Genomic DNA, 27,701 nt, shown 5'->3' with positions numbered 1-27,701 from the left:
ATATTTTAGCGCTTTATTTCACTTTACCGGATCCGGGACCGGATCCGGTGAATTTTGCCGGATCCGGTATCATGAAAAATGTGCCGGATCCGGCCGGATTACCGGATCCGCCGGACCGGATTGCAATCCCTAACCACAATGTTTGTTACATCTTTGGTAAAGGAACCATGTTGAGCCAATTAGGTCAGTTCTCTTGGATCGACATGAAGTTAGACATGCTCATAAAACTAGTGTACACGCTAAATCTTACGATCGAACCGGAAATACACTTCTGACAGCTTTAGCGTAAAAGCGCAGTATTTTCCCGGTAAAAGTATGAGAAAATACGTACCGTCGCGGTTATACTTTAGCATGAAAATGTCAAAAACGGGAAAATATATAAGAAAATACGCGATCATGCATTATTTTTACGCTTCGGTGCTACACGACAGAGATATGAGAGCTACGCAAATGATTCATATAGACTACTTACCCGGTTTATTATGCGGAAATCGTTTAGAGTTAGATCAAGAAAAGTCTGCAGCGGTTTTGATAGCCCACGCAGTACAACCGTTATTTATATACCATAATTTCATAGAAGTTTGACGTTTTTAGTACCTACTTATTGGTATAATTAGTGTTAGATTTATAATAAAAATATAGTTTAATAAACAAGGAAGATACTACACGTATCTATGTAGTAAGTAAGTACACAAGCCAGGCTTGAAAGTAAAAGAAGTGGCCATCACTTAGCTTCCACTCTGGGATAAAATATGACGACGTGGTTAGATATATAACCTACAGCGTAATTTTTATAATAATCTCCTTGACTTTATGAAATTGACATTGCCGATAAGAGTTCAGTCTGCTATGTTAGTATTATTAACCTTTACCGCCAAGGTGACGTAGCATATGAAACATTTTGCACAGTGGGATTTTATATTTTGTTTTCTCAGAAGTGCCTATTGTAAATTCCATTATTGTCAGAAATATCATAAAATGGTTTTATTTTTTTTTTCTCTAGCCTACTTTGGTGAGCAGTGGGACACCAAAATTGTTAAATAAGTTATTTTGAATTTGAATTCGTTTGAATTGTGTGTGTTCTAAAAATAGTTGTAAGTATTTCACAGAAGAGATTTAATTGGCCTCAAATATATACTAATACTTATCCAAACCAGTAGTAAACAAATGTACATAAATAGATGTATTGCTATGTGGTTGACGATAGTACAACCGCTCTATCTTCGTATCCTAATGAACATCTCAAGGATGTTTACATCATTCTATAAACAACCGGTTTTTCGCTCGCGATAAAAATCGCTAAAATGAACCATACCTACCTAGTTTTTTTTTTTTTTTTTTGTGCATTGATTGGTAGACTAACAAATTAAAAGACGATGCCCGTCTTAAAGCTATGGGCGTTTACCTAATCCTAAGTGTTAATAAGATAACGATGTGCATTTCTTTTTATAAACCTATCGCTGTTGGCACTTGCTTCAAGTTATTCAAGCACCTAAACTAAAACAAAATATGACTGACGTCGATATACGTAACAGCTATGCCTAAACGTAATTCAGAAATAGACTGATACGGTGAAGCGATTTATCAGTAAGCTATAGCAAGAGCCCGGTCTGTTATTTTATTAATTATGTCTTTGAGGGTTTTCCGCAATAATATTTTCATGAAATGTAATGCATTACCAAGAATTGCCAGTGTCATGAACTCCAGAGTAATATGATGACGCCTATGTTGTCATTTAATTTTACAAATTACCAAGTAAACGGTGTTATCAGGCTCGGACAGTCATTTCGTAAACAATAAGTGATTTAGTCGGTTAGCGGCGAGGCGCTATAGCCACTTTTGTGCGTATTTAATTCAGTCGTGATTTGACCGTCCTCGCTGTGTGGTAGTGTATCCTGTTATCTTCCAAACCTGCAGTTAAAAGTCGTAAGTTTAAATATTTTATCGCATACATTTTCTGTGCAACGGTGCATAAATTCTCACGTACGATTCTGAGTCCAATATTCTTTCAATCTAGTCAAACAGTGTAGATACCAGTTCGGTTTTATATTCCATGTAATATATGCAGTCAGTAGCCGAGAATCTGTGTAAAGCGCACCCGACTTCACGAGCGCATTTTATCTGGCGTCACCGTCCCACGGGCATGAAGTGTGAACACGCCGGATATATCCGCCGATATAAATCCCTGTAAGCGACACCCTTACTTACACCCGTGGCTTGCAATCCCTGAATTTGTGAGACCGGCTGCCATGCACCGCGTCTAGAATTTGAACGCCCTAAATCCCGCTCCGCTGCAGCATAGCGCTCGTCACGTACTCGCATTTGATTCCGCATTATATCACTAGACTGCACTTCAAAAGGACAATTTGGTTCGTAAAACGGCAGTTTGTTTCACGACCCGAAAAAACAATCTGAAGCAGACAAAAGGTATCAAAAAACTATTATGCGGATAGACAACGGATGAAGGTGCGGTTAGAGGTATGGCCGGACCGCCGGTGAAGTGCGGAGGTGACAGGCGAGCCGTTAACGCCGCCGTTACAGGCTCAAGTGATATATGAGCTGCGAAGTGGCTCGGTGCCGCTGTCACTTCGCGTTCCGCCGCCACACCGCACCCGCAAAAAGATAAAAAGGATTCCGAAATACGATTCACAAGTGGGCTGCCGGAAATGGGTAGAAAGTTACCGAGCACGGCTTTATGTCGGGCAATATATCTCCCGTATCGCTTCACATCCAATTTCTGCTGTATGGCATGTAATATCCCCTGGGGGTCCTTTTAATTTTTAGTCCGACGTCCTTTTTAATCAGCACGAAGCCATTAATTCTAATAGCGACGCCACTAATCATACCCGAGCCAGCGAGTCGCCGGAGCAAACATGGAAGAAAATTGTGTAAAATCCTTAGCTTAGTCTTCGTGTGGGTAAAGTGGTAGGTAACTTAGTCGCGTGTATACCCTTAGGCTGACCCGCGTAACCTTCAGTGACCTGTGACATTAGGGGCGCCCCATGCCGCCACTATAGCTTACTTCGCTTTCCATCAATGACAAATTCATTGCCATCGATCCCTTTTGTTTCGTGCTCACGCGGAAAAGTACACTTATTTTCAGAAATAGTTCGCCCGAGTTGTGCGGGATATTTTGTTGAACAATACCTAAACTAAATATCGTGTGACAAAGTTTTCAATAAAGCGAGATATTTGCGAGGATATTCGCAAATCGTTTTTCCCAGCGGTCCACAGTTGGTAACGAGCTTACGCGGAGCGGTCTCAGTCGAAATTGTTTGAGGAATGTGGCCACGTGTCATAAAGTTGCAACTGACGGACGGGCGGGCTAATATTGCTTGTGCTGAGTGCTGAAATGTGCAACGGCAAAGTTTCAGCTTAGCTACATAACTAACTACATATCACACATTCGTATAATTCGAAGATAACTCGATGAACTTTAATACTAGCGTCACCTTTGCATCAATTGGTCGTAATTTTCATTTGAAGAAGTGCCTTATGCATCCGCAAATCCGAAATTCAAAGGTCTTACCTACTGTAAAGTCCCCAACCCGCATTGGGCTAGCGTGGGGACTACCTACGGCTCCAGCCATATCGCGTATGAGAGTAGACATGTGCTTTAAGAGCGCTCTTACAAGAAAAGTCGAAATAATGCAAAATTGATGATACTAGTCGACGAAATTCAGGACTTTGTGCTCATTATTAGAAACAATGAGTACTTGTTCCAGTAAAAGCGTCTTCTTATCTTTTTAAATATCGTTGTAAATATTAGAAAAAGGACTTATTAAATTAGTAATGAATTTTTTTCTGATGGTCGTTTCCGAAAAACCCCGTGAAGCACTGAACGGCAAGCTCTTATTTGGAAATGTTGAGAAGTTTACTCTGCTAAACCTGGCTATTTTGTATTACTAATACCCTGTACTTTAGACATATCAAACGATATTTTTCCTACATACCTTTGAGAAAGAGAAAATCAAAGTAAAACGAACTCAATTTTCTCTCCGAAACAAGTGTCAATTTCTACGAAAATCTACTTAATATCGAAGTCATTTTCATACTCAAGCAATCTGCAACGTTTGCTTATACTGTTGGTATACATTAGTGTTTATGAAATTCTACTATAATTTTTTGGCAATTTTTTGAAAACTACTCTATATTACCAATGATGCGCGCTCGCCAGCTCAGTGCCGCGGCAGAGCTTGTACAGGCAGGACGTGTGTCGGTCGGCTTCGCACATTTTCAACGGCGACGACGAGGTTTTTTATCATTGTGTGCGGCGGGCGCCGTGTAAAACGCTATACTGTGTGCGTGTAAACCGCAACGAGAGACTTTGATCCTAGCACTGTTTTTATAGTATTATAATTTATAATGGTACAGTTTAATAAACTAGCGGACAGGATTAAAAATATTTGAAACGACCTGACATTCTATATGTATTTATTTGACTCAAGATAGTACTCAGGGTGTTCACTGACTACACTTGCACTGCACTTCCTACCTTTTGTAATGAAACACTTTCTTGACAACTTAATACTCATTTATTCCGAAACCAAATTTACTATATATAGGGGCTGTGGAAAAATCTTAATAGCGCGATGTAGCCGACAGAACAGCGACATCTACCGTGAAATTGGGCAACTATAAAAACTAAACATTACTACATTCAACATTATCGGCCCCCAAGGACGACTAGTCCTTCATAAAGATCCATGTAAATAAAACTAAACCAGAATAGTGAAGCTAGTAACACGTGAAAATCTACACGAATCAATAATAAAAGGTTAAATTACACAGTGAAACTCAAATAGAGCTATTCCTCAAAACTAAAAAAAAACACATTAACTTCTTAACAGATAGTTAAGAATCCAGAGGTAGAGAGCAAATTTTAGCAATAGGTCTACGCAAAGTACCATTCTTTACTTTCAACGTAACCACTCGTGTTAAACCATCTCTACCAGGATGCTTATCTATTACACGACCTAACAACCACTTTCCGGGAGGGAGTCTTTCATCCTTGACCAAAACTACTGCTCCAATATCAGGATCAGGATTAGTAACGGTCCATTTATACCGGTTTTGTAGTGTTGTTAAATACTCAGAACTCCAACGAGCCCAAAGCGATTGCAACATCCTTTGGAGTAATTGCCACCGATCCAAACGAGATACTGGCACAGTTGTGAGACTTTCTTCCGGAACAGTGATAGGAGCTTCGCCTATAAGAAAATGTCCCGGTGTAATTGGAGAAGCATCATCAATCGAGTTACTAATGGGAGTTAACGGTCGAGAATTTACACAAGACTCGACTTGAGTCAAAAGTGTGGAATACTCTTCGAACGTGAGAAGAGTCTGTCCGATTACACGCTTAAGGTGAGATTTGATCGATTTCACACCGGCTTCCCAGAGTCCACCAAAATGTGGTGAGCCAGGAGGAATAAAATGCCATGTAGTATGGTCATTTGCCAAAATCTCAGATATTTCTCCAACTACTTCTGAGTTCCTATTCCTAAACATAGTGTCAAGCTCTTTAGAGGCTCCAACAAAGTTGGTACCACAGTCGCTCCACAGATCACTACAATGACCGCGTCTAGAAGTGAAACGACGAAAAGCGGCAATAAAAGCAGCCGTGGACAAGTCACTCACAAGTTCTAGATGAATGGCTTTGGTCACGGTGCACACAAACAAAGCAATATAGGCTTTACAAGTGCGTTGACATCTACCAGGATACAATTTTAACTGGACTGGACCAGCAAAATCCACTCCACTTTTACGGAAGGGCTTATCTGGCGTTACACGACACGCAGGTAACTGACCCATCAATTGGTTGATCGGTGTTGCAGACTGTTTGAAACAAGGGATGCATTTATGAATAACTTTCCTAACTAAATTCTTAGCACCGATTATCCAGTATTTACAACGAATTCCATTCAGAGTCAGTTGTGGACCTCCGTGCAAACAATGAATATGAGCATCATTCACAATCAATACAGCTAAATTACATTTCGAGGTTAGAACGACAGGTGATTTTGTATCAAAGTGTACATTTGCATTACGTATACGTCCTGTCACTCGAATAATGCCACTTTCATCTATAAACGGGGTAAGTGGAGTCAAAACATCAGATTTCGGAAGCCTTTGGCCTTTTCTCAGCATTTGTAACTCTTCCTGAAACCAAAACTCCTGAGAGAGTCGAATGCAAACCTTTGTAGTATGTCTCAATTCAGTAACTGTAAGATACTGAGGAAAAGTCTCAGGAACTGTCTGAGTAAGTTTTGCATCAATGTGTGCTTTACACAGCTTTACAAATCGCAATATGTACGCTGTAACGCGAATCAATTTTGTCAGAGTAGAGTATCTAGCCAAATAGGTAAGTCGATCATCACTCTCATTCGATACACCAGCTTTAAGTGCTACTATCTTACTATCATTTCCTTTCGAATTTTCTTTGGCTTCTAGTTGTGTTGTTGGTATGTCGAGAAAGAGCGAGCGACATTTATCAAAATCATTCGTTTGGTGAAGTACAGTGGGTCCGCGCCACCACAACTCGCAGTCTTTAAACAGATCGGGACGAATGCCACGCGACGCAACGTCTGCAGGGTTTTCTGCCGATTTGATGTGGTGCCACCGGCCACTACTTACATTATTAACAATCTCAGTGACTCGATTAGCTACGTACGTTTTCCAATTGCTAGGGTTTCTTCGAAGCCACGCTAAGACAATCATTGAATCTGTCCACGCAAAGACAGATTCTTCAGGCAAACGAAGACTGTGTTGAACATCTTTGAGTAACTTCGAAAGCAGTACCGCGCCACACAGTTCCAATCGTGGGACGGAGACTTGTTTTACAGGTGCCACTTTTGTTTTGGCAATGACTAGTGACACGTGGATTCCGTGGGGCGTGATAACTCGTAAGTAAACAACAGCAGCGTAAGCTAAACAAGAGGCATCACTGAACCCGTGAATTTCCACTCTTTCCTTGCCGTCAAATTGTGTGTGAACCCAACGATCTAAATACAAGGTCGGCATGTGACAGAGCTGGTCCCTGTAGCTTGACCACTCTGTGGCAAGTTCGAGAGGAAGTTCATCTGTCCAACCAATACCACTCAACCAAAGTTTTTGCAAAAACATTTTTGCAGTGATAATCACAGGCCCCAAAAAACCTAAAGGGTCATATGATTTCGCAATGTCCGACAGTACTGACGTTTTGGTATAACGGTCTGTGGGTTCTAAAATATCTACCTTAAGTTCGAAGACATCGTGATGTGAGTTCCATTTGATACCTAAAGCTTTGATGGTATCATCAAGCTTGATCTCGACACTTGGTTGATTTGTTTTTTCTGCGCTAGGTATATTCTTCAAGACGTCAGGACTGTTGGATGCCCATTTGTGCATCTCAAATTTACCATTAGCCATAGCTTGTGTGATACGACTCTGTAACCTAGTAGCTTGTTCCACGTCATTCGCACCTGTGAGTAAGTCATCCATATAAAAGTCATTACTTATGACTTCAACTAAGTCTGGGAATTTCTCTTTTCCATCTTGTGCAAGCTGCTTCAGAGTGCGAATAGCGAGGAACGGAGCACATGACGTACCATATGTCACAGTTAACAAACGTTTCTCAACGATTTCATCTTGTAGAGATGCGCGCCACAGTATGCGCTGATAGTCTACATCTTCTTTAGCGACGAGTATTTGGCGATACATTTGCTTCACGTCAGCAAGCAGACATATCTTGTGAGTACGCCAACGAATAATGAGATCTCGTAAGTCTTGCAATAGTGATGGTCCTATGAGTAATTCGTCGTTCAGAGATGAGCCATTTGACGGCTGTGCAGTGCCATCAAAGACCACACGAAGCTTTGTGGTGCTGCTGGATTCTCTTATCACAGCGTGATGTGGGAGATGGTAGACTTTGTGAGTTGGCGTATGTTGTGGGTCTACATCTTCTAAATGATTCAGCTTCTGATATTGATCTATGAAGTCTGCATAATCCTTCTGAAATTTAGGCTTGTTTGCGAATCTCTTCTCCATGTGCATCAGTCTCTGTAGTGCGATTTGTCGAGAATCGCCCAAGTTCTTTTCGTGGTCATCTTTAAACGGTAAGCGTACGACGTAACGACCATCTTCTTGTCTGGAGTGAGTTTCTTTATAGTGTTCTTCACATTGTGTCTCAAGATGTGTCCTTGGTTTCTCATGTGGCTTGTACTCTTCAGTCTCCCAGAATTTGCGTAGGAGTTGATCTACCTCGATAAGTGCGTGGTGTGCTACGATATTGTGAGGTGGCAGATCACTTCGTGATTGAGAAGCTCCAGAGACAAACCATCCGAGTTTAGAGTTTTGTGCTATAAGCTTGTCATCGTTATATTTGTGTAGTCCGTCTAGCAAAATAAATGCATAGACCTCGGCGCCCAGTAGAACATCAATAGGTCCCGGCGATTGCATGTGAGGGTCTGCTAGTTGCAATTGGGACAGGGCAGGCCATTGTGAGATGTCAAACTCCTTTGAGGGTAACCAACTATTAATCTTCGAGAGTACGTGAGCGTCAACTTGCATTACATAGTGAGTGTCTATCGGTGAGTAAATATCTAAGTTAACGACGTATCGTGGCACTGAAGTTTGATTTTCAAGACCCGTGATATTAGCTGGCTGGAAAGTCTTCTTCAGTCGCAGCAGTTGCACTGCAGACTCCGTAATGAAGGTGCCTTCTGAGCCTTGGTCAACAAGGGCTCTAAGTTGTACGAGAGAACCACTGCTATCCTTCACATATATCTGTGCCGTGGCCAATATCACTTTCTTGCCTTTTTGTGAAACCTTCAGACTTGTGAGTTCCTTAATTTGTGTGTCTTCAGGTTCTGTGGGTGTCTCCATAGTGACTGTATTCGCAGTTATACTCTGGTAGTGCAAAAGCGTATGGTGTTTGCGATTACAGGTTTTACACGTTGTGGCTTGTCTACAATTCCGTATGGAATGTCCTTTGACAAGGCAATTGAAGCATAAGTTGTTGTTCTTTACAAATTCTTTACGTTGATCTATGTCGAGTTGTGCAAATTCAGTGCAGTGACAGATGTAGTGACTTTTCTTACAATATGTGCATTCCGTATCAACTTCAGCGGTGAAAGATCTCACATTCTTTATTTTAGGTGCAGTAGCTGGTTGTTGTAATGTGGTCTCTTTTTTATCTTTCTTCTGTGTCGCTTGTACCATTTCCATCGCTCTGAATCGTCCCTCTAAGTATGATGTGAGCTTCTTATAACTGGGTAACTCTATAGAAGAACCAAGTGATTGCTCCCAAGCTTTGTGAGTTTCATTATCTAACTTGGATACTACAATATGCACGATGATCGAATCCCAAGTAGTTGTGTCAATCTTCAAATTCGCTAGACTACTGAGACACTGGTTTGTAGTATCAAGAAGATCCTTGAGGCCTTTAGAGCATTCGTACGTGAGTTTCTTCTGATTGAGCAGGCGATTCAGTATGGTATTAGCTATAACCCTATCATTGCTGTAGCGGCAGACTAAGGCGTTCCAAGCCTTCCCATAGTTGGCAGCTGTGAGTTCGAAATGACGGACGACTTGTTCTGCTTCACCCTTCAAGCTTGACCTCAAATAATGATGCTTGTGTATGTCACTCAGACCCGGCTCATTGTGTACCATAGAGATAAACAAATCCTTGAAGTGCATCCATTCTTGGTAATCACCGGAAAACGAAGGGAGGTTTATCGGCGGGAGTTTACTCTTTGTGACAACTTGAGGTTGTGATGCTTGAGGCACTTGAGGTGAGGCACCTTCTTTAATTGTGACAGATTCCGTCAGTTCTAACAAACTAGTCTTGAACTCCATATAGAAATCTTCGACATCATTGTAGAGCGCTTTCAGTTCCTTTTTCTCATCGACGCTTACTGAAGACTTCAAAATTTCTCGGTGCTCAGTAAGGAATTGATTCCAGTATTCTTCAAGCGACTCTATGCGTATTTTCAAGTAACTTGCTGTATAACGCGTTAACGAAGTTTTCTTGTGATTAGTGAGAAGTCTTTTAATCTGACTAAAAAGTTCTTCTTGTGATGTTATGTTAGCCATTTTGTTTAAAATTTGCTAAGTGAGTGACAGATTTCAAAGTCTATTTTTATTCTAAGTTTATTTTTGAACACAATTTTTCAACCGAAATTACGCTATGTCCAAGAAATTCACAAAATCGACTAAGTCCAAATTTAAGCAAATTATTCTAAGTGTTTTTTCAGCGGTTTTTTTCTAAGTCCTAAATTCACTCGAAATTGCACTGTCTTTTTTCACGCGAAATATTCTAAGTGTTTGTTACCGCGAAAATTCACTAAGTCTTTGACACTTCACATTTCCACTGTCACTGTACTCACGATTATCCTGTTCCGAAGGACCAATGTTCACTGACTACACTTGCACTGCACTTCCTACCTTTTGTAATGAAACACTTTCTTGACAACTTAATACTCATTTATTCCGAAACCAAATTTACTATATATAGGGGCTGTGGAAAAATCTTAATAGCGCGATGTAGCCGACAGAACAGCGACATCTACCGTGAAATTGGGCAACTATAAAAACTAAACATTACTACATTCAACACAGGGTCTGATGATGGAGCCGGAAGGTGGTCACCGGTACCAATCAACCATGCAACTAAACCACTTCGTGTTTGGGCACGTTTGATTCGGCTCAACAAGATCTTTGACTTAAGATAGTACTCAGGGTCTGACGATGGAGCCGGAAGGTGGTCACCAGTACCAGTCAACCATGCAACTAAACCACTTCGTATTTAGGCTCATTTTATTCGTCTCAACAAGATCTTTGACACAAGATAGTACTCAGGGTCTGATGATGGAGCCGGAAGGTGGTCACCGGTACCAATCAACCATGCAACCAAACCACTTCGTGTTTGGGCTCGTTTGATTCGTCTCAACAAGATCTCTGACACAAGATAGTACTCAGGGTCTGATGATGGAGCAGGAAGGTGGTCACCGGTACCAATCAACCATGCAACTAAACCACTTCGTGTTTAGGCTCGTTTTATTCGTCTTAACAAGATCTTTGACACAAAATAGTACTCAGGGTCTGATGATGGAGCCGGAAGGTGGTCTCCGGTACCAATCAACCATGCAACTAAACCACTTCGTGTTTGGGCTCGTTTGATTCGGCTCAACAAGATCTTTGCTTAAGATAGTACTCAGGGTCTGATGATGGAGCCGGAAGGTGGTCACCAGTACCAATCAACCATGCAACTAAACCACTTCGTGTTTAGGCTCGTTTTATTCGTCTCAACAAGATCTTTGACACAAGATAGTACTCAGGGTCTGATGATGGAGCCGGAATGTGGTCACCGGTACTAATCAACCATGCAACTAAACCATTTCGTGTTTGGGCTCGTTTGATTCGTCTCAACAAGATCTTTGACACATGATAGTACTCAGGGTCTGATGATGGAGCTGGAAGGTGGTCACCGGTACCAATCAACCATGCAACTAAACCACTTCGTGTTTAGGCTCGTTTTATTCGTCTCAACAAGATCTTTGACACAAGATAGTACTCAGGGTCTGATGATGGAGCCGGAATGTGGTCACCGGTACTAATCAACCATGCAACTAAACCATTTCGTGCTTGGGCTCGTTTGATTCGTCTCAACAAGATCTTTGACACAAGATAGTACTCAGGGTCTGATGATGGAGCCGGAAGGTGGTCACCGGTACCAATCAACCATGCAACTAAACCACTTCGTGTTTGGGCTCGTTTGATTTGTCTCAACAAGATCTTTGACACAAGATAGTACTCAGGGTCTGATGATGGAGCCGGAAGCTGGTCACCGGTACCAATCAACCGTGCAACTAAACCACTTCGTGTTTAGGCTCGTTTTATTCGTCTCAACAAGATCTTTGACACATGATAGTACTCAGGGTTTGATGATGGAGCCGGAAGGTGGTCACCGGTACCAATCAACCGTGCAACAAAACCATTTCGTGTTCAGGCTCGTTTTATTCGTCTCAACAAGATCTTTGACACAAGATAGTACTCAGGGTCTGATGATGGAGCCGGAAGGTGGTCACCGGTACCAATCAACCATGCAACTAAACCACTTCGTGCTTGGGCTCGTTTGATTAGTCTCAAGGAGATCTTTGATACTGAAGATACACAAGGTTTGATTATGGAGCTGAAAGGTGGCCACGGGTCCCAGTCTATCATGTAACTGAATCACTTAGTGTTTAGACACGTTTTATTCATCTCAACAAGATCTGTGACACAAGATAGTACTCAGGATCTGATGATGGAGCTCGAAGGTGGCGACGGGTACCTGTCTATCATGCAGTGTTGGCATCAATCTGAACTAAATCAATTCGGATTGATCAATCGAATTGACGCGTCAATCCGAATTTATCAATTCGAATTGATTTAATTCTGATTGACGCGTCAATCCGATTGTATCAATTGGAATTAACGCATCAATCCTCAATTCGGATTAAATCAATTCTCAATCTAGATTAACCTAGGGTCCCTTTCCTTTCCCTAAGATTAGTTTTCAAAGGTGTCCTTTTTAGGGACTTACTTACTGGACTTAAAGTCGATATCTGAGGTTCCCAGAGGTTCGAAAACATGTTCCTGATATCAGTATTGACTGATGTCCTTTTTAGGGACATTTTTCGAAATTGGCCAATTACGTTCATATTCGTAATCGATGTCGACCATAGGTCCCGAAAAATGTTTCTGACGTCAGTATTGAAGGATGTCGCTTCCATTTCGGGACATTTTTTTAAATTGATCGTTGGCACTTTAAAACGATATCTGAGATTTCCAAAGGTTCCGTAACATGTTTCCGACGGCAATACAGACGGAGTTTCCTTTTTTTCTGGACATTTATGGGACATTTCTTCCAATTAACCGATTGCGTTCAAAATCAATATCTGAGGTGCCCAAAGGTTTCGAAACATGTTTCTGACGGCAATACCGAGAAATGACCTTTTTTCAGCAGGGTGGCGTAATGCAGGTAGTAAAGTAAGTACGCGGCTAAAGTGTAGAATCTAAATATTGCCATTGAAACCATATTTTGCACCTCAGATATCGATTTTGAATGCAATCAGTCACTTTCAAAGAATGTCACTAAAATGTCCCAAAACAGGACACCTTTCAATATTGCAGTTGAAAAAATGTTTAGAAACCTCTGTTTACCTCAGATATCGATTTTAAACGCAATCGGGTAATTTCTAGAAATGTCCCAAAAAAGGACATCTCTCAATATTTCCCTCGGAAACAAGTTTCGAAACCTTTGGGCACCTCAGATATCGATTTTGAACGCTATCGGTTAATTTCAAGGAAAGTCCCGAAAATGTTCCAAAAAGGACATCCTTCATATAGCCGTCGGAAACATGTTTCGGAACCTTTGGTAAACTCAGACACCGCTTTTGAACGCATTTGGTCAGTTTCACAAAAATGGCCTAAATAAAAAGGACATTAGGTAGGTACATACAAAGTAATCGTCAATCTGAATTGACGATTGAGGATTGACCGATCAATTCGAATTAACGATTAGTAATCGTCAATCTTCAATCAGTAGATTTAGAATTAGTTTCGTCAATCCTCAATTCGAATTGATCGGTCAATTCTCAATCGTCAATCGTCAATTCGAATTGATGTTTTGCCAACACTGCTATCATGTAACTGAACCACTTCATGTTTGGGCTCGTTTGATCCGTCTCAACAAGACCTTGGACACAAGTTAGTACTCAGGGTCTGATGATGGAGCTGGACTGTGGCCACGGGTACCATGTCTACCATGTAACTGAACCACTTCGTGTTTGGGCTCGTTTGATTCGTCGCAACAAGATCTTTGACACAAGATACTACTCAGGGTCTGATGATGGAGCTCGAAGGTGGCGACGGGTACCAGTCTATCACATAACTGAACCACTTCGTGTTTGGGCTTCGTGTTTGGTTTATCACCTAGTGTCAAAGATCTTGTTGAGACGAATCAAACGAGCCTAAACACGAAGTGGTTTAGTTGCATGGTTGATTGGTACCGGTGACCACCTTCCAACTCCATCATCAGACTCTGAGTATCACCTAGTGTCAAAGATCTTGTTGAGACTAATCAAACGAGCCTAAACATGAAGTGGTTTAGTTGCATGGTTGATTGGTACCGGTGACCACCTTCCGGCTCCATCATCAGACTCTGAGTATCACCTAGTGTCAAAGATCTTGTTGAGACTAGTCAAACGAGCCTAAATATGAAGTGGTTTAGTTGTATGGTTGATTGGTACCGGTAACCAACTTCCAGCTCCATCATCAGACTCTGAGTATCACCTAGTGTCAAAGATCTTGTTGAGATGAATAAAACGAGCCTAAACACGATGTGGTTTAGTTGTATGATTGATTGGTAATGGTGACCACCTTCCAGCTCCATCATCAGACCCTGAGTACTGTCTTGTGTCAAAGATCTTGTTGAGACGAATCAAACGAGCCCAAACACGAAATTGTTTAGTTACATGAGATACTGGTACCCGTGGCCTCCTTCCAGCTACATCATCAGACCCTGTGTATCTTCAGTGTCAAAGATCTTGTTGAGACGAATCAAACGAGCCCAAACACGAAGTGGTTTAGTTACATGATAGACTGGTACCCGTGGCCACCTTCCAGCTCCATCATCAGACCCTGTGTATCTTCAGTTTCTTGTAACTTGTTTCTTGTAAATAAGCGAGTACCTATAATTTCTTTCGAGTAATATACGTTCATAAGTACGAGTATGGGGCTATTCATAAATTACGTCGTTTCAAATGGGAGGAGGGGGGGAAGGGTCTGGACATCGGATGATGGTAGCATGACGTAGGAGGAAACAGAGTCATCCGAAGCATGATTTTTGGATGATTTGAGGGATGGGGGGGTCAAAAATAGATGACGTAATTTATGAACAGCCCCTATGTACATTTGCACTGCATTTAGTATTTTCGTACTTACCAAATAACAGTTTTAGGACTTTATAAGTTAAGTACAGTTAGTGTTGTTATGGTTGATTTCAATATGCTTCGCGAAGGATCAAGAATGTTTAATCCATCATTGTAGTGCGAGTGTGGTAGAAGGGATCGGAATACTGAGCTCGTACGGCCTGCCGCAGCGCGTAAAATACCTAAACTCGCTCAACCCCGAAATGTAATAGCACTCTTAAGATGTGTTTACCATTTGAAACAGCACCGAATGCACCGATGTATGCAAGAAAACAACGAAATTGCGGTGTAGTAAACTTGAGCAAATCAGCTATATAAAAAAAAATTAAGAAAAAGGTTAACATAATATACAACAACATTATGTGGACTAAAGAAAAAAATGTTCCCAGTGTAGTTTGGTTATTGATATCACAATCCAGGTTAAAGGTTAATGAATATGCGCAAATCATATACCGATTCCTATACATACTTACCAATAAAAAAGTAGGTATCCTAAAGTAAAAATTTAGTAAAAATATAACAAAATACTTATACAGTCCTATAGGAAAAACAAAATTACAACACGAAATGCGTTTAATACAATACAATAAAATGCCATTTATTTCTTACATATAAGCTTAAAGTATTAGTTTACCAATTCGCTTAATACACGTTAAAATAGAAGATAAGACACTTATTAACAAATTATACCATTAAAACAAATATAAATATAAAGCAGATAAGAAAATAAATTTAAAATAGCGGCGTATACTAAACAATAGGTAAAATTAAACAGTAACTACGAAGTAGGTTATGGTATGGTTCAGAGCAGACATGGTGGCTTTGACAATCTTCCCCAACCTGTCAGTAAATAAGTCGGCATCCGGGACCTGAGCCGCTACCGCGAAAACCGAAATTCGCAAATTGCGGGGATCTTTCTCTTTTACTCCAACGAAGGCGTAATTGGAGTGACAGAGAAAAATCCCCGCAATTTGCGAACTTCGATTTTCGCGGTTATAGACCTGGGTGAGTAACAGAAGCATAATCTCACGGCGATTCATAGCGGATTTTTCCTTGTAGTCGCGAACAGATTTATTTACTAAGCATGTTAATTCATCAAAGAATTCTATTCTTCGTGGTTAAATACAAAATTACAAATACCTACTACAAGTCATACCGAGTATACAAACTTTAAAATTTTAAAGGCGTGGTGGTATACCCCGGCTGATATTCGAGTTATTTTCGATTCAATTCGATACGTAAAATAACTTAAATAAAACAACAGTAGGTAAATTGTTCGTACTTCTAAAAATTTTACTGAAAAAATATCTATCACAAATCGGTCCCGCCATAACAACATTCAAATTACATATAAACAACTCTCATGTTTTCATGTTTGTTTACACTCCCGTTAAAAGGCGTTTTGTTATTTTCCAAAAAGTTCTTCGTGCCCCAATTCAAAATTAACAATAGGACCTATTCTATGTAAATACTAGTATTTATGTTCTACATAGATCTCTAAGTACTCTTGATAGTCTAGAATAATCTAGATAGATTCCGAACCAATTATTATTAGATAGTGTTCTTAGACAATTTTTATCGAGTTTGATTGAGTGGGTTCTTAGAATCAGAATCAGATTCGTATTCGCCGAAATGTTTAGCTCATATTGTGCCTTTGATTACCTAGAAACGTTATTATTTCTACATCAAAGTCAAAGTAACAAGTTACAAAAGTATTATTACTTAATTATACTTGATTTATCTTACAATAATCTAGACACATAACATGCTTTTCTTTTGTTCCAAGCTTTGTGAATAGTGTCCAATATGTAAATATTTGTGTTTAAAAGATATTGCTTCCTATTTATTTGTTATTTTATATCTTTATGCTGTTTTTATTTTTCTTCATACGGAAAATAATATCTACTGTGAATACCTACCTAATGGACTCTGTTTTGTTATGTCTAGGGATATATACAAGTCTAGAAATATAGGTACAACACAAAGAAGTATCCGTTAAGTTTATTTAGCTTCTCCCTGTATTATCTGTAGACGCAGCCGCCGCTTGTTCATTTTTTGGTTTACTAATTAATGCCTTATTGCAGAATTAACAACAGCCATTATCTTCCTTAAGAATTTATTTAGCTTAGTCTAACGAAATCGTTTTTTGTTTCAGATAATAATGGATTGGAAGACGGGTCTTCTGATCTTAACGTGCGTATTCTACGCTGATAGTTTTTCAAGTAAGTAATTTATTTTTAGTCTTGCGTAAATCCGGTGTACAGTCAACTGTAAAAATATGGGTGCACAAATCGTCTCAAAAATATGTCCCATAGCTCTTATGTCAGCGATTAAGCACTATGGCCACTATGGGACATATTTTTGAACAAGTTTGCTAATACACCCATATTTTGACAGTTGTCTGTACATCGGGTTTTTTTGGTTTTAAAATTGATACTGCGCTGCGCTAAACATATAATTATCTCTGCAAGGAACTTCCTGTTCTCGAGCGTCGTACAGTGAACGTGACCTTTATAACTTCCACTGATTAAATCGGATACGCATGTTACAGCGTCATAGTTCGCAGAGTAATTATTCTTTAATCTATGTTAGCGATATTTGATGACTCGCCGATTAACTACAAGCTTCGGGCCACAGCCACCGGTGACGCTCGCAGGCACGTCTTCGGTGCTCCCGGGCTCCCGTAAGATATGGCTCGAATCCATTACCTAATGCACACATAAAACGAATAACCCGACGCCTCGAGAGTAGCGAAACAATGAGTTATGATCCGACCTTATGATGCTCTTTTTATTTGTTTTTATTGCCTCTAAACTCGCACTTGCCGAGTCGCAAATTCCGTGCCACCAAAGAATTCTTCACATTTCTCGCTCTTAGCTTAAAATGTTTTCGGCGTCGAGTTTTTTCTTCCGCTTTTGTGTTGTTCGGTTGAATACGTTTTATTACTTTTACAATTCACAATAATGTAATTTTTATTCGAGATAAATTTCGGTTTCAGTCCCCATTATGTCGAAATAATTTTATTGGTTCGTAGGTTCTGAAGCGTTTTGTCCTGGTGTTTTCTTCTTATAATTTTATCTGAATACAATGTTGAGTTGAGTTGTTGAGATCTCTAGATTTCAACATTCTCTAAAAAACTTTTAAGCTACCTAAGTAGCTTCTTATTAATTATTCTGACGCCTAAACCGTTTATTTGCCACGGAGCATGGATTTAATAACTTTAAAATTCATTGTAGCTACAATGCGTAGCTTACCGCGAACAAAACAGATTCCTTTTATTCATTCACAAATTGTAGTGTACAGTGCACCTACCGTAATGTGATAACGCGGAGCAACGAATAAAGAACGTATAAATAAGTCTTCTTTTGATTCTTAGGTACCTAGGTATAAATTATATTATGTACGTTATACAATCCCTTTCCCCAAGCTAGAGCCACTAGGTATATTGTCAGCAAAAAGTGAAATACCTAGAATCAGTTTTGTTTTATCACAAACAAAGCAGAATAATACATATTTTTCTCTTTATTCGAAGGTCGTCGTTTTTAATTACAAGAAGGATAAATTGCCTTCGATTACTTTATGGCTCGTTAGATGTTAAGCTGAACTTTGCAATGATTAATTTAATACTAAATAATGATTTATATAGTCCTTTAATTTGTTATTCTTTCTACTGTTTTCTTAAACCCCCGACGCAAAGGGTTGTTTTAAAGTGTTTATTTGGTCAAGGGTGTCCTTAACCCTTTATCAGGCTGAAAGTTCAAAAATGACAATCGTATGTCTGTCTTAGGATAAGTACTCATCGAAACTAGAACACATGTTTGAAGTGCCGTATGTGAGAAATATATTATTTCCCTCAGCCTGGTAAAGGGTTAAGGCAAGAAGTCCAATTTTCAAGAAAATTATGTATAATTCTGCTATTGTTTATAATATCGTAATTATTTAGGCTATAGGCCGGTTTAAGCATTTAAGGGTTCCTCCGCGCGCGACAGTTATTTCTTTCAAAATAAGACGAGAGCTGATAAGGAAACGGAACACCCTATCTATCCGAGTTATAGAAATACACTAAGTTAGTACCTAACCCTAAATTAATAGTGTGCTCTGTAAAACTGTAAAGTATTCGTATGGCGCTTCTATAGGATTGGATAGGTATAGGTAGATTGTACATTCAGCATGAAAGGTAGCGGATCAGACTACTCATCTGAAGGTTTTACCATTTCAGCTTAACAATAGGAGATATAGATATGTCTCTATACGTCAATACTAGCCCGCGACTTCGTCCGCGTGGAATTTTATCTTCAACATTTTACATCTTTAGTACCTATAATTTTCTACAATTTTCATATCCAAGCAATGTTGAAATTAAGTAGGTACTTTTCTTTTGTAGCAAGTTGTATGAAGTTTTAAGTCAAGTGGATTTTGATGTTGGTTGCTGAAATTACTTTTCTTGTATTCTCATAATGCCCTTATACAAAGATTCAATTAAGTTCCGCACTCACAAATTATCTGATCTCCATAAAAACTTTCAACCCCTTTCTCACCACCTTGGGGGATGATTTTCAAAAATGCTTGAATTAGTTTTCATGTTTTTTAATTTAATACCTTTTTTTTGTAAAAAAGTTCAAGTTCCTAGCTTAAAATTTAATTTACACCCCAAGACGAACTTTCATCCCCTTTTTAACCCCCTTAGGGGGTTGAATTTCCAAAAACGTTGCAATTACTTTTTTTTGTAATCGGCTATTATGTCTTTCTAAGTGCCTAGTTTCAAAGCATTTGTAATGGATTCAAACTTTGAACCCCCATTTTAACCCTGTTAGGGGATGAATTTTACAAATTGCTGAAATCACTTTTATTGTCTTCTAATAATATCCCCAAATACAAAGATTCAAATCCCGCGCTCGAAAAATGTTTGATATCCATACAAACTTTCAACCCCTTTTTCACCACCTTAGGGGATGAATTTTCAAAAACACTGAAATTAGTTTTCTTGTTTTTTAATAATGTATCTTTTTACGAAGTTTCAAATTCCTAGCTTAAAAGAAAACTTTAACCCCATACAAACTTTCCTCCCCTTTTTAACCCTGTTAGGGGATGAATTTTACAAAACGCTGAATTTACTTTTATTGTCTTCTAATAATATCCCCAAATACAAAGATTCAAGTCCCGCGCTCGAAAAAAAATTTGATTTCCATACAAACTTTCAACCCCTTTTTCACCACCTTGGAGAATGAATTTTCTAAAACGCTGAAATTGGTTTTCGAATATTTGAATTTGATACTTTTTTACAAAGTTTCAAGTTCCTAGCTTAAAATAAAATTTGCACCCGAAGACGAACTTTCATCCCCTTTTTAACCCCCTTAGGGGTTGAATTTCCAAAAACGTTGCAATCACTTTTTTTTGTAATCGGCTATTATGCCTTTCTAAGATTAAAATTTTCAACCTCTTTTTAACGCTGTTAGGGGATGAATTTTACAAAACGCTGAAATATATTCCTAAATACAAAGATTCAAGTCCACCACTCGAAAATTTTTTTGATATCCATACAAACTTTCAACCCCTTTTTCACCACCTTAGGGGATAAATTTTCAAAAACGCTCAAATTAGTTTTCTTGTATTTTAATAATATATCTTTTTACGAAGTTTCAAATTCCTAGCTTAAAAGAAAACTTTCACCCCATACAAACTTTCATCCCCTTTTTAACCCCCTTAGGGGTTGAATTTCTCAAAATCGCTTCTTATCTCTTGTAAACTTTATAAATGCAATCTGGTGTGCAAATTTCAACTTTCTGGCTTTTGTAGTTTCGGCTCTGCGTTGATGAATCAGTCAGTCAGTCAGTCAGTCAGTCAGTCAGTCAGGACACTTGCATTTATATATATAGATAGATAGATTAATCAGTTACTCGGCTACTGATACGTTTGAACGCGAACTGTACTGTAGAGATATATCTATCTATGTATAGAAAAGTAATCCAGGGTGGCAGGCACTTCTGGCGCGTTGTTTCATTGATGCTGACATTGCTGACTGTATAATGTCGCTGTAAAGCGTAGTCGGAGTCTACATGGCATTTCATATCATATCATATACCAAAATGTACTTGGTCAGATACATATATGTTTAAGAAATATGTGCATGATTTGTGTTTGTTTCCAGAATATGGACGCACGTGCAAAGACATAGGGTGCCTTAACAGCCAGGTGTGCGTTCTGGCAGAAGATCCCTGTTCTTTTGGCCACACCCGGGACTGTGGCACTTACCCAACATGCAAAAAGAAGACTGAAGTTGAAGGTATGTTCGTCTAGATTTGAAACTATCTTACACATTGACGGTCGCGTCCCCATCATGTGTTCATTAGTCGAGCGTGTGGTTTGCTGTTTGGATAACATCAATACGTTTCCGACTTTTTGTATTGACAACATTACTGTCGAAATCAGTTCAAACATCCCACATACATTATAGATTGTGACTATTTCCGGCACGAGCATAATAATATACGCGTTAATCGTAAACACAGACAACTAAACTAAAGAGATGTATGTAGATACCTTCTCAGTAGGTAAAGAAAAATTCTAGGCTCAGAATAGGGTCATTCCATAAGAAACGCTACCACAATACTATTTATATAAATTATAGCCGCTTATTCCTGAATACCTATCAACTGACTGTTTAACCCTTCCTACCAGGCTCCAGTTAAAAATTATAATCGAATGTCTGTCTTACTGATCGGAAATAGAACAGGTTTGAATTGCCGTATGTGGGAAATATATCCCTTAGCCTGATGGCAAAGGGTTAACAAAGTTTTAAGGTGTAAGGTAAATTGTATTTAACAATATAAACTCTTAACAAAAATAAACAAAATCCGGACTTGCTAAAATGTTATAGGGCATTACGAAAGTTGAGTGATACAAAAAAATTATTAGTACCTACTTAAATACTTATTTCAGGATCACACGCTGAACCGCAGCCGTCGGTGCCTAAACCAGCGAGACCTCAGACACCCTCGAGGGACTCCGACTCGGCTCCTCACTACCCTCCGCCCGCCCCGCCCGCCGGCGGCTCGCCTTATGGAGGTTCCTCGCCGTACGGCGGCAGCTCGAATAACGGAGGAAGCAACTATCCTGGAGGCTCGCCTTACGGAGGTGGTTCTCCATATGGAGGCGGTTCTCCCTATGGAGGCGGTTCTCCATACGGAAGCAACACAAACGGAGGCGGATCTCCATACGGAAGCAACACAAACGGAGGCAGCAGCTACCCAGGAGGCTCACCTTACGGTGGCGGTCCTCCTTATGGAAGCAATTCAAACGGAGGAAGTAGTTATCCGGGAGGCTCACCTTACGGAGGCACCCACGGTGGTAGCTCACCCTACGGAGGGAACTCACCATATGGTGGATCCAACAACAGAGGAGGTAATTCACCATATGGCGGTTCAAGCTCTGGAGGTTCAGGTTTCGGTTCTGGCAGCAAAGGACCCTTGGACAGCATACTCAATACGCTTAACAAATACGCTAACGGAGGCGGCGGCGGAGGCTCCAGCAGCGGCGGCAGCCGCGGCAGCGGCCAGGGCCTGTCCAACATCTTCGGCACCATTCTCGGCAATCTCTCTAAAAACGGAGGCATAAACAACTTGTTCAACACCAGACCGATTATGGAAAATCCTAACTATGCCTCTCCCTCAAATTCTAGGAGTTCTAACTCTAACTATCCGTCATCAGGATACCAACCGGCTCAGAACAGGAACTATGGGGGGACGCACGCCAAACCCAATGCGGCCTCTACTGTCAAGCCCGCCACCTATGGCTGGAATGTCGGGTAAATAACAAATTCAGTAACAGTAACATGGGTGGAGTTTTAACTATTATTTTGCTAATCTAAGCTTCTTGCAGTTTTTTTTTTTTTAATTTTAATCATACCTAATCACAATTCTGCACTAACAATTTTATTAAGAATATAAATTCGATCCGGGTGCTCTTGGTTAATGGCAAACGTAAACTATCATGCGAGAAAAAGATGTACAAAATTATGCTGGCATTGTATTCCGGGCATTCATATTTTCTGCTTAATTTTGTGCTTGGGTGCAGTACCTATAGCAAGGTACATATGTATATGTGACGTTCCACGGCAAAAGGTACCTTATGGCGGCTGGCGCTTACGTCGCATAGCGCCGCAATAATATTGGAGCGACGTTAATAATAGCGTAAGCGCCAACCGCCATAATAGGTACCTTTACCCGTGGGACGTCACATATCGCCTTGTACATATAAAGGTTATACCAGCGGCTTATTCAATCTCTATTAACGTGAATTTGATTATTCTAGTTATAATTGTAGCACCTAATTGACTCTATACCTACTGAGCTACCTAATTGTCATTTAAACAAATACCTTTTTATAAATCACCTTTGCCTTGCTCACCAAAGATACTCGTTCAAAGTATTCATACTTTACAGAATGTACGTATGTATCAGTATTGCGTTTCTCACGTCTAACTTTAATGTATTGAAGCCCTTTGACAGCCACGCATGGCCGCAAACTTGCCTTAAGGCCTGTGCACACCAGCTGCGTTTGCGTGACGTACACGTGCGCGTGCGGCGTTGTAGTATACAGATCCTTATGAGAGACGGCACACCGCTTGCGTGACGTGTGCGTGTGCGACTCCAACATTTTAGCTCACGCGCGCGTGCACATCACGCACACGCAAGCCGATGTGCACAGACCTATACTCACAAATAACTACACACCGTCACAGACACGACCTGCGACTGCGGTGAAAAGTTGAGCACTAACAGAACTAAATACCGAAAATTACCAAAAATGCTGGTAGATTAATATGTTAACTAATAAGAATCTCTTAATAATCTCTAATACTAATGATTTTCCCTGTTTTTGTGTAAGAGAACTACAGGTGGAAAGCTAGAATCTCCTAAGAGTCGTATCTGCTGGTCACATTTCAAAGTTTGACGAATATTTGATTACGTTGGTGAGAATGCAGAAGGAAGAAGTTTGATAAAAACAGAGATTTGGTCAAATAGTTGATGCGGTTTGTAAATAAGGTGACCTGCCCTGCATGGACTTACTCTGGACAATGGCTAAACTGGATTAATACTATTCACAAACTAATTTATAATTTGTAGGAGGCTAAATGGGTAACATAATGTCATAATTCTAATTTTGGTATTGAATATGTCATAATCATAAGTGTATAGAAGTAATATTGTCATTATTTTGTAAATATCACAGTTCGCACATATTCGTTACCTATTTTTTCTTTTTATATTTTACCATTATTTACTATTATTTAGTTGCAATAATATGGCTATGTTATTACGCTAAATACTCGTTCCAAGTGTCCTTTTATTTATCAAACTAAAAATAAAAAAAGCTTTATTATACGCTAAGATTGTATCTATTAACAATACACTTTAAGTGGAAGTGATAGAGACTCTATTTAAATGCAGTGGAATCGTTTACGTTACGTTTGATAAATAACCTTCAGACGACTTGCAACGAGCCAGAATAAAAACGCTATGTAGATAGTTCAATGTATGAATACTCTATTTTAAGCTTTATTAGTGCGTATTTGCTTTTAGTGCCATTCTAATGTATTTTATTACGTCTGTTTTCAGCGTGATACTGGTTTTGACATACCTGACACAGCCATACCTCTACAGTATGACGCGGGGTTGAAAACTAATCTAGTTATTTATTGTTATTGTGCTAATATGTATGTAATTTATAGAAATTAATATTTGTGTCACTACTGTTAATAATATTTTAACTAGATCGCCGTTTTAAACTTTTAAACTCATATACGCCAAGAAACGCACACGAAATTATAAACTATTTTATCACTTTTTATATTAAATCTTAAGACGGCTGTTAATAGTACATTATTGTCGAGGCTCGGAAGTAGCTACTTGCAGGCTGAGGATTCGTTTTAAACGGACGACCTTGGGAGTCCGTTTAATTGAATCCGAAGCTAGCAAGTAGCCTTCCAGCCGAGTCATATATAGTGCTTTTCTCAAAAATGGTGCAAGAAATATAAATATCATAGAAATATTTTACAAAAGCAACGTTCTTACATATATATTTTGACAGAAAAAAGCCCTTGCCGCCTTTTTATTTTTTTTAATAAAAAAATAGAAGTGTATTTTTCTGTCAAAAATACGCCAACCTATTTGAGACATCTAAATAGTCGCGGTACTAATCATCTGTTTGGCTGTTTAATGGGCCTGTGCCTTCATTTGATATGGTCATTTCAACTTTTAAAAAGTTTGGAACTCGACAAATAATGGAATTTGTATGCAACATTGCAGTCCCAAAATCGAGACTGCAATGTTTTTAACTTTTTAATTTTTGACTGACCATAAACTACGCGCTTCGCGACCTATTTTTTAGACGGCAAAGTCGACTTTGCCGTCCATTTTTGAGAAAAAGTAGTTTAATGTAAGTGCTAATACTGTTTTGTTTTTTACCGTATTTGTGATTCAAAATATATTGTCATTAAGTGCCTTATGTGTATGCGTGTCACTTAAATGTAAAATGTGATAGATAAGATAATCAATAACCACTTGCACCATCCCACTAACCCGGGGTTAACTGGTTAAACCTGGAGTTACCATGGTTACCAGTAGAATTTAACCGGTTAACCCCGAATTAGTGAGATGGTGCAAGTGGCGCTAAGAGACCTAAACTAGTAGTAAGCATTTAAGAGGTTTCCCTCAACATAGAAGCATTATTATTTTATTTTCCAATTTTTGATGCAGTCAGGTTTTAACTTGCCTGCTTATGCAACTTCTGGTGCAAGACTTCCATTTTATAGTACCTGTGAAAATTTTATTTAAGAAATAAATATTTAAATAAAAAATACACCTTTATTCATTTGCCATTATAAATAAGACTAGAAATCTATCTATAATATTTATGTTGGTGGTCACGGGTTGAATGCAATAGGAATGTAAACATTTACTTAGTTTAGCATATATATGTAACCTCCTGAACACCATAACGGCCTGACCACGACATTGCGCGACCGGCTTCGGCTAAGGCGACCACCATATGTTAGAGCGAGACACAGCGATTGGATCTTTCGTTCCCACTTATGGTTGTCGCCTTAGCCGAAGCCAGTGACGCAATGTCGATGCCGGGCCGTAAAGACAAATCGTCAAGGATTCCGCATCTCTAACACCATAAGTATTTCACAGATGGCGCCAGCATCGATCGGTTTTACAAATAAAAGGTCCAATACTTATTATTGAATTTTATGGCTTAGATGTTCTAGCCCTTTAGCCTTGTCCCGTATATGCCCCAGATAATTTGGACTGCAATTTACAATTTCAAGGTTATTAAATAATTCAGTAGTAAACTTTTGACCCCTAGTCAAGATATGGGCATACGAAGGGCTAGACTATCACCTTATAGACCAAAATTAGAGACAGGAAACCTACGCTGGCGCTATCTATAAAAATGATGTCAACCCCATTCCTTTTCAATATGCTTTATCTGACTGAGAGAAACATATTTGGGTGCGTGAAGTTGGCATTCTGGACGTTGGATATACAGCTTGGCAAAAAAGAGTAGAAATTAAAAAGTGGCAATATTGTAGTGTCGTTCAGTTTTCTTATATAAATTGGTTTGAAAGGGACGACACACTACACAGTGTTGCCACTTTAATTTCTACTCTTTTTTGCCAAGCTGTAATTGCCATCTTATTAGAATGTTCCAAAATTGACAATATAAAATTCCCAGCCCCAATTCTCATTAACTACATATTAATTCATAATTAACACCAAATACCCTAGGTACTTCAAAAACCCTTATAAAATAAATACAACAGCAGCAAAAACATACTTCATTGTCATAGCAATACGGTCATCTTCATACGAGTGTGTCAATACTTTGCTGCTGTATCTTACTACCATGATTTAACAATACATTACCATTACATAACAATGATTTGTAAATATAAAACCATCCATTTTCTATTTTATCAGTGGAGAAAATTATTGGTCATTATTGCTATAGTTTTAGCCTGTATACAGAAACAATCTCGAATTTGGAAATCTCATTTGTTCACCTACCAATTATTTTGCAATACTCTATATCGATATAAAAGTAAAAATATTATTTAAAAAAAAATCTTAAATATACCAAAACAATTTCTTGAGCAATCTCATAAAAAAAATCCCTTTAAAAAAAGTAAAAAACGGTTAGACCATTACAAAAATAATAATTTCTCTAAATCTCTATTAAATATAGGTAATCTCTATTAATTTTCCTTTACTTTTTCTTCCGTGTTATTGTCTGACTTCTCTTGTACTTTCTTGGGCTTACGTTTTTGTGTTTTATTCAACACAATACCTAATATAAGGAATGCGAGCCACACTCCATACCAGTAGTGGTACACAGAGGAATAGTATATCCAGATTCGATCAAAGGTGAGAAGAAGGAAAGCGGCCGCTTGATATGACTCTGAGTGGGACCTTAAGAACCACATCACAAATCCAATTATCTTCTTTTTCTGAAAAATAAGAGCGCATTTTTGACGTTAGATGATGCCAATGATTGGGAAAGTTTATGTATTCCTTTTTACATACATAAGACTTCATAAATAATGAATAATATGTAGTGGGCGGTGGGAAAAATAAACGAGCAAATTGCAGACGACACTGCCAAGTCGTGGTATAAATGTGAATTTTCGTGGTCAATTAAATAATGTATCTGGCGCTTAAGGCCCAAGTCATGCCATAACCACTACAA

General features: G+C 39.1%; 2 protein-coding genes across 7 annotated transcripts in view; one reads left to right on the top strand and one right to left on the bottom strand.

Moving 5' to 3' along the window:
- LOC134667342 (keratin, type I cytoskeletal 9) overlaps window positions 1–25,811 on the top strand; it is a 32,109-nt gene extending 6,298 nt beyond the window's left edge. The window contains exons 2-6 of one of the 5 annotated variants that reach the window (XM_063524705.1): window positions 17,107–17,173; window positions 21,100–21,234; window positions 21,891–22,352; window positions 22,659–22,755; window positions 24,569–25,811. In XM_063524705.1, coding sequence (XP_063380775.1) covers window positions 17,107–17,173; window positions 21,100–21,234; window positions 21,891–22,352; window positions 22,659–22,755; window positions 24,569–24,629 — 822 coding nt within the window. In that variant the 3' untranslated portion in view covers window positions 24,630–25,811. Of the gene's footprint in view, window positions 1–1,788; window positions 1,927–17,106; window positions 17,174–21,099; window positions 21,235–21,890; window positions 22,756–24,568 lie in introns of those variants that run through there. The other 4 variants (XM_063524703.1, XM_063524704.1, XM_063524701.1 and 1 more) reach the window with 4 other exon arrangements.
- The window catches only part of LOC134667338 (lysophospholipid acyltransferase 7-like), a 470,374-nt gene that overhangs the window by 437,838 nt on the left and 4,835 nt on the right, over window positions 1–27,701 (bottom strand). The window contains exon 7 of one of the 2 annotated variants that reach the window (XM_063524695.1): window positions 26,658–27,462. The exons of the other annotated variant lie outside the window; for it this stretch is intronic. Within the exon in view, the coding sequence (XP_063380765.1) occupies window positions 27,211–27,462 (252 nt within the window). The 3' untranslated portion in view covers window positions 26,658–27,210. Of the gene's footprint in view, window positions 1–26,657; window positions 27,463–27,701 lie in introns of those variants that run through there. 2 annotated transcript variants of the gene reach the window in all.

Source organism: Cydia fagiglandana, chromosome 9 (genome assembly GCF_963556715.1).
Source record: "Cydia fagiglandana chromosome 9, ilCydFagi1.1, whole genome shotgun sequence".
NCBI classification, from domain to species: domain Eukaryota; kingdom Metazoa; phylum Arthropoda; class Insecta; order Lepidoptera; family Tortricidae; genus Cydia; species Cydia fagiglandana.
The sequence above is the reverse complement of the archived record's forward strand: the minus strand, read 5'-3'. Positions and strand labels throughout refer to the sequence as shown.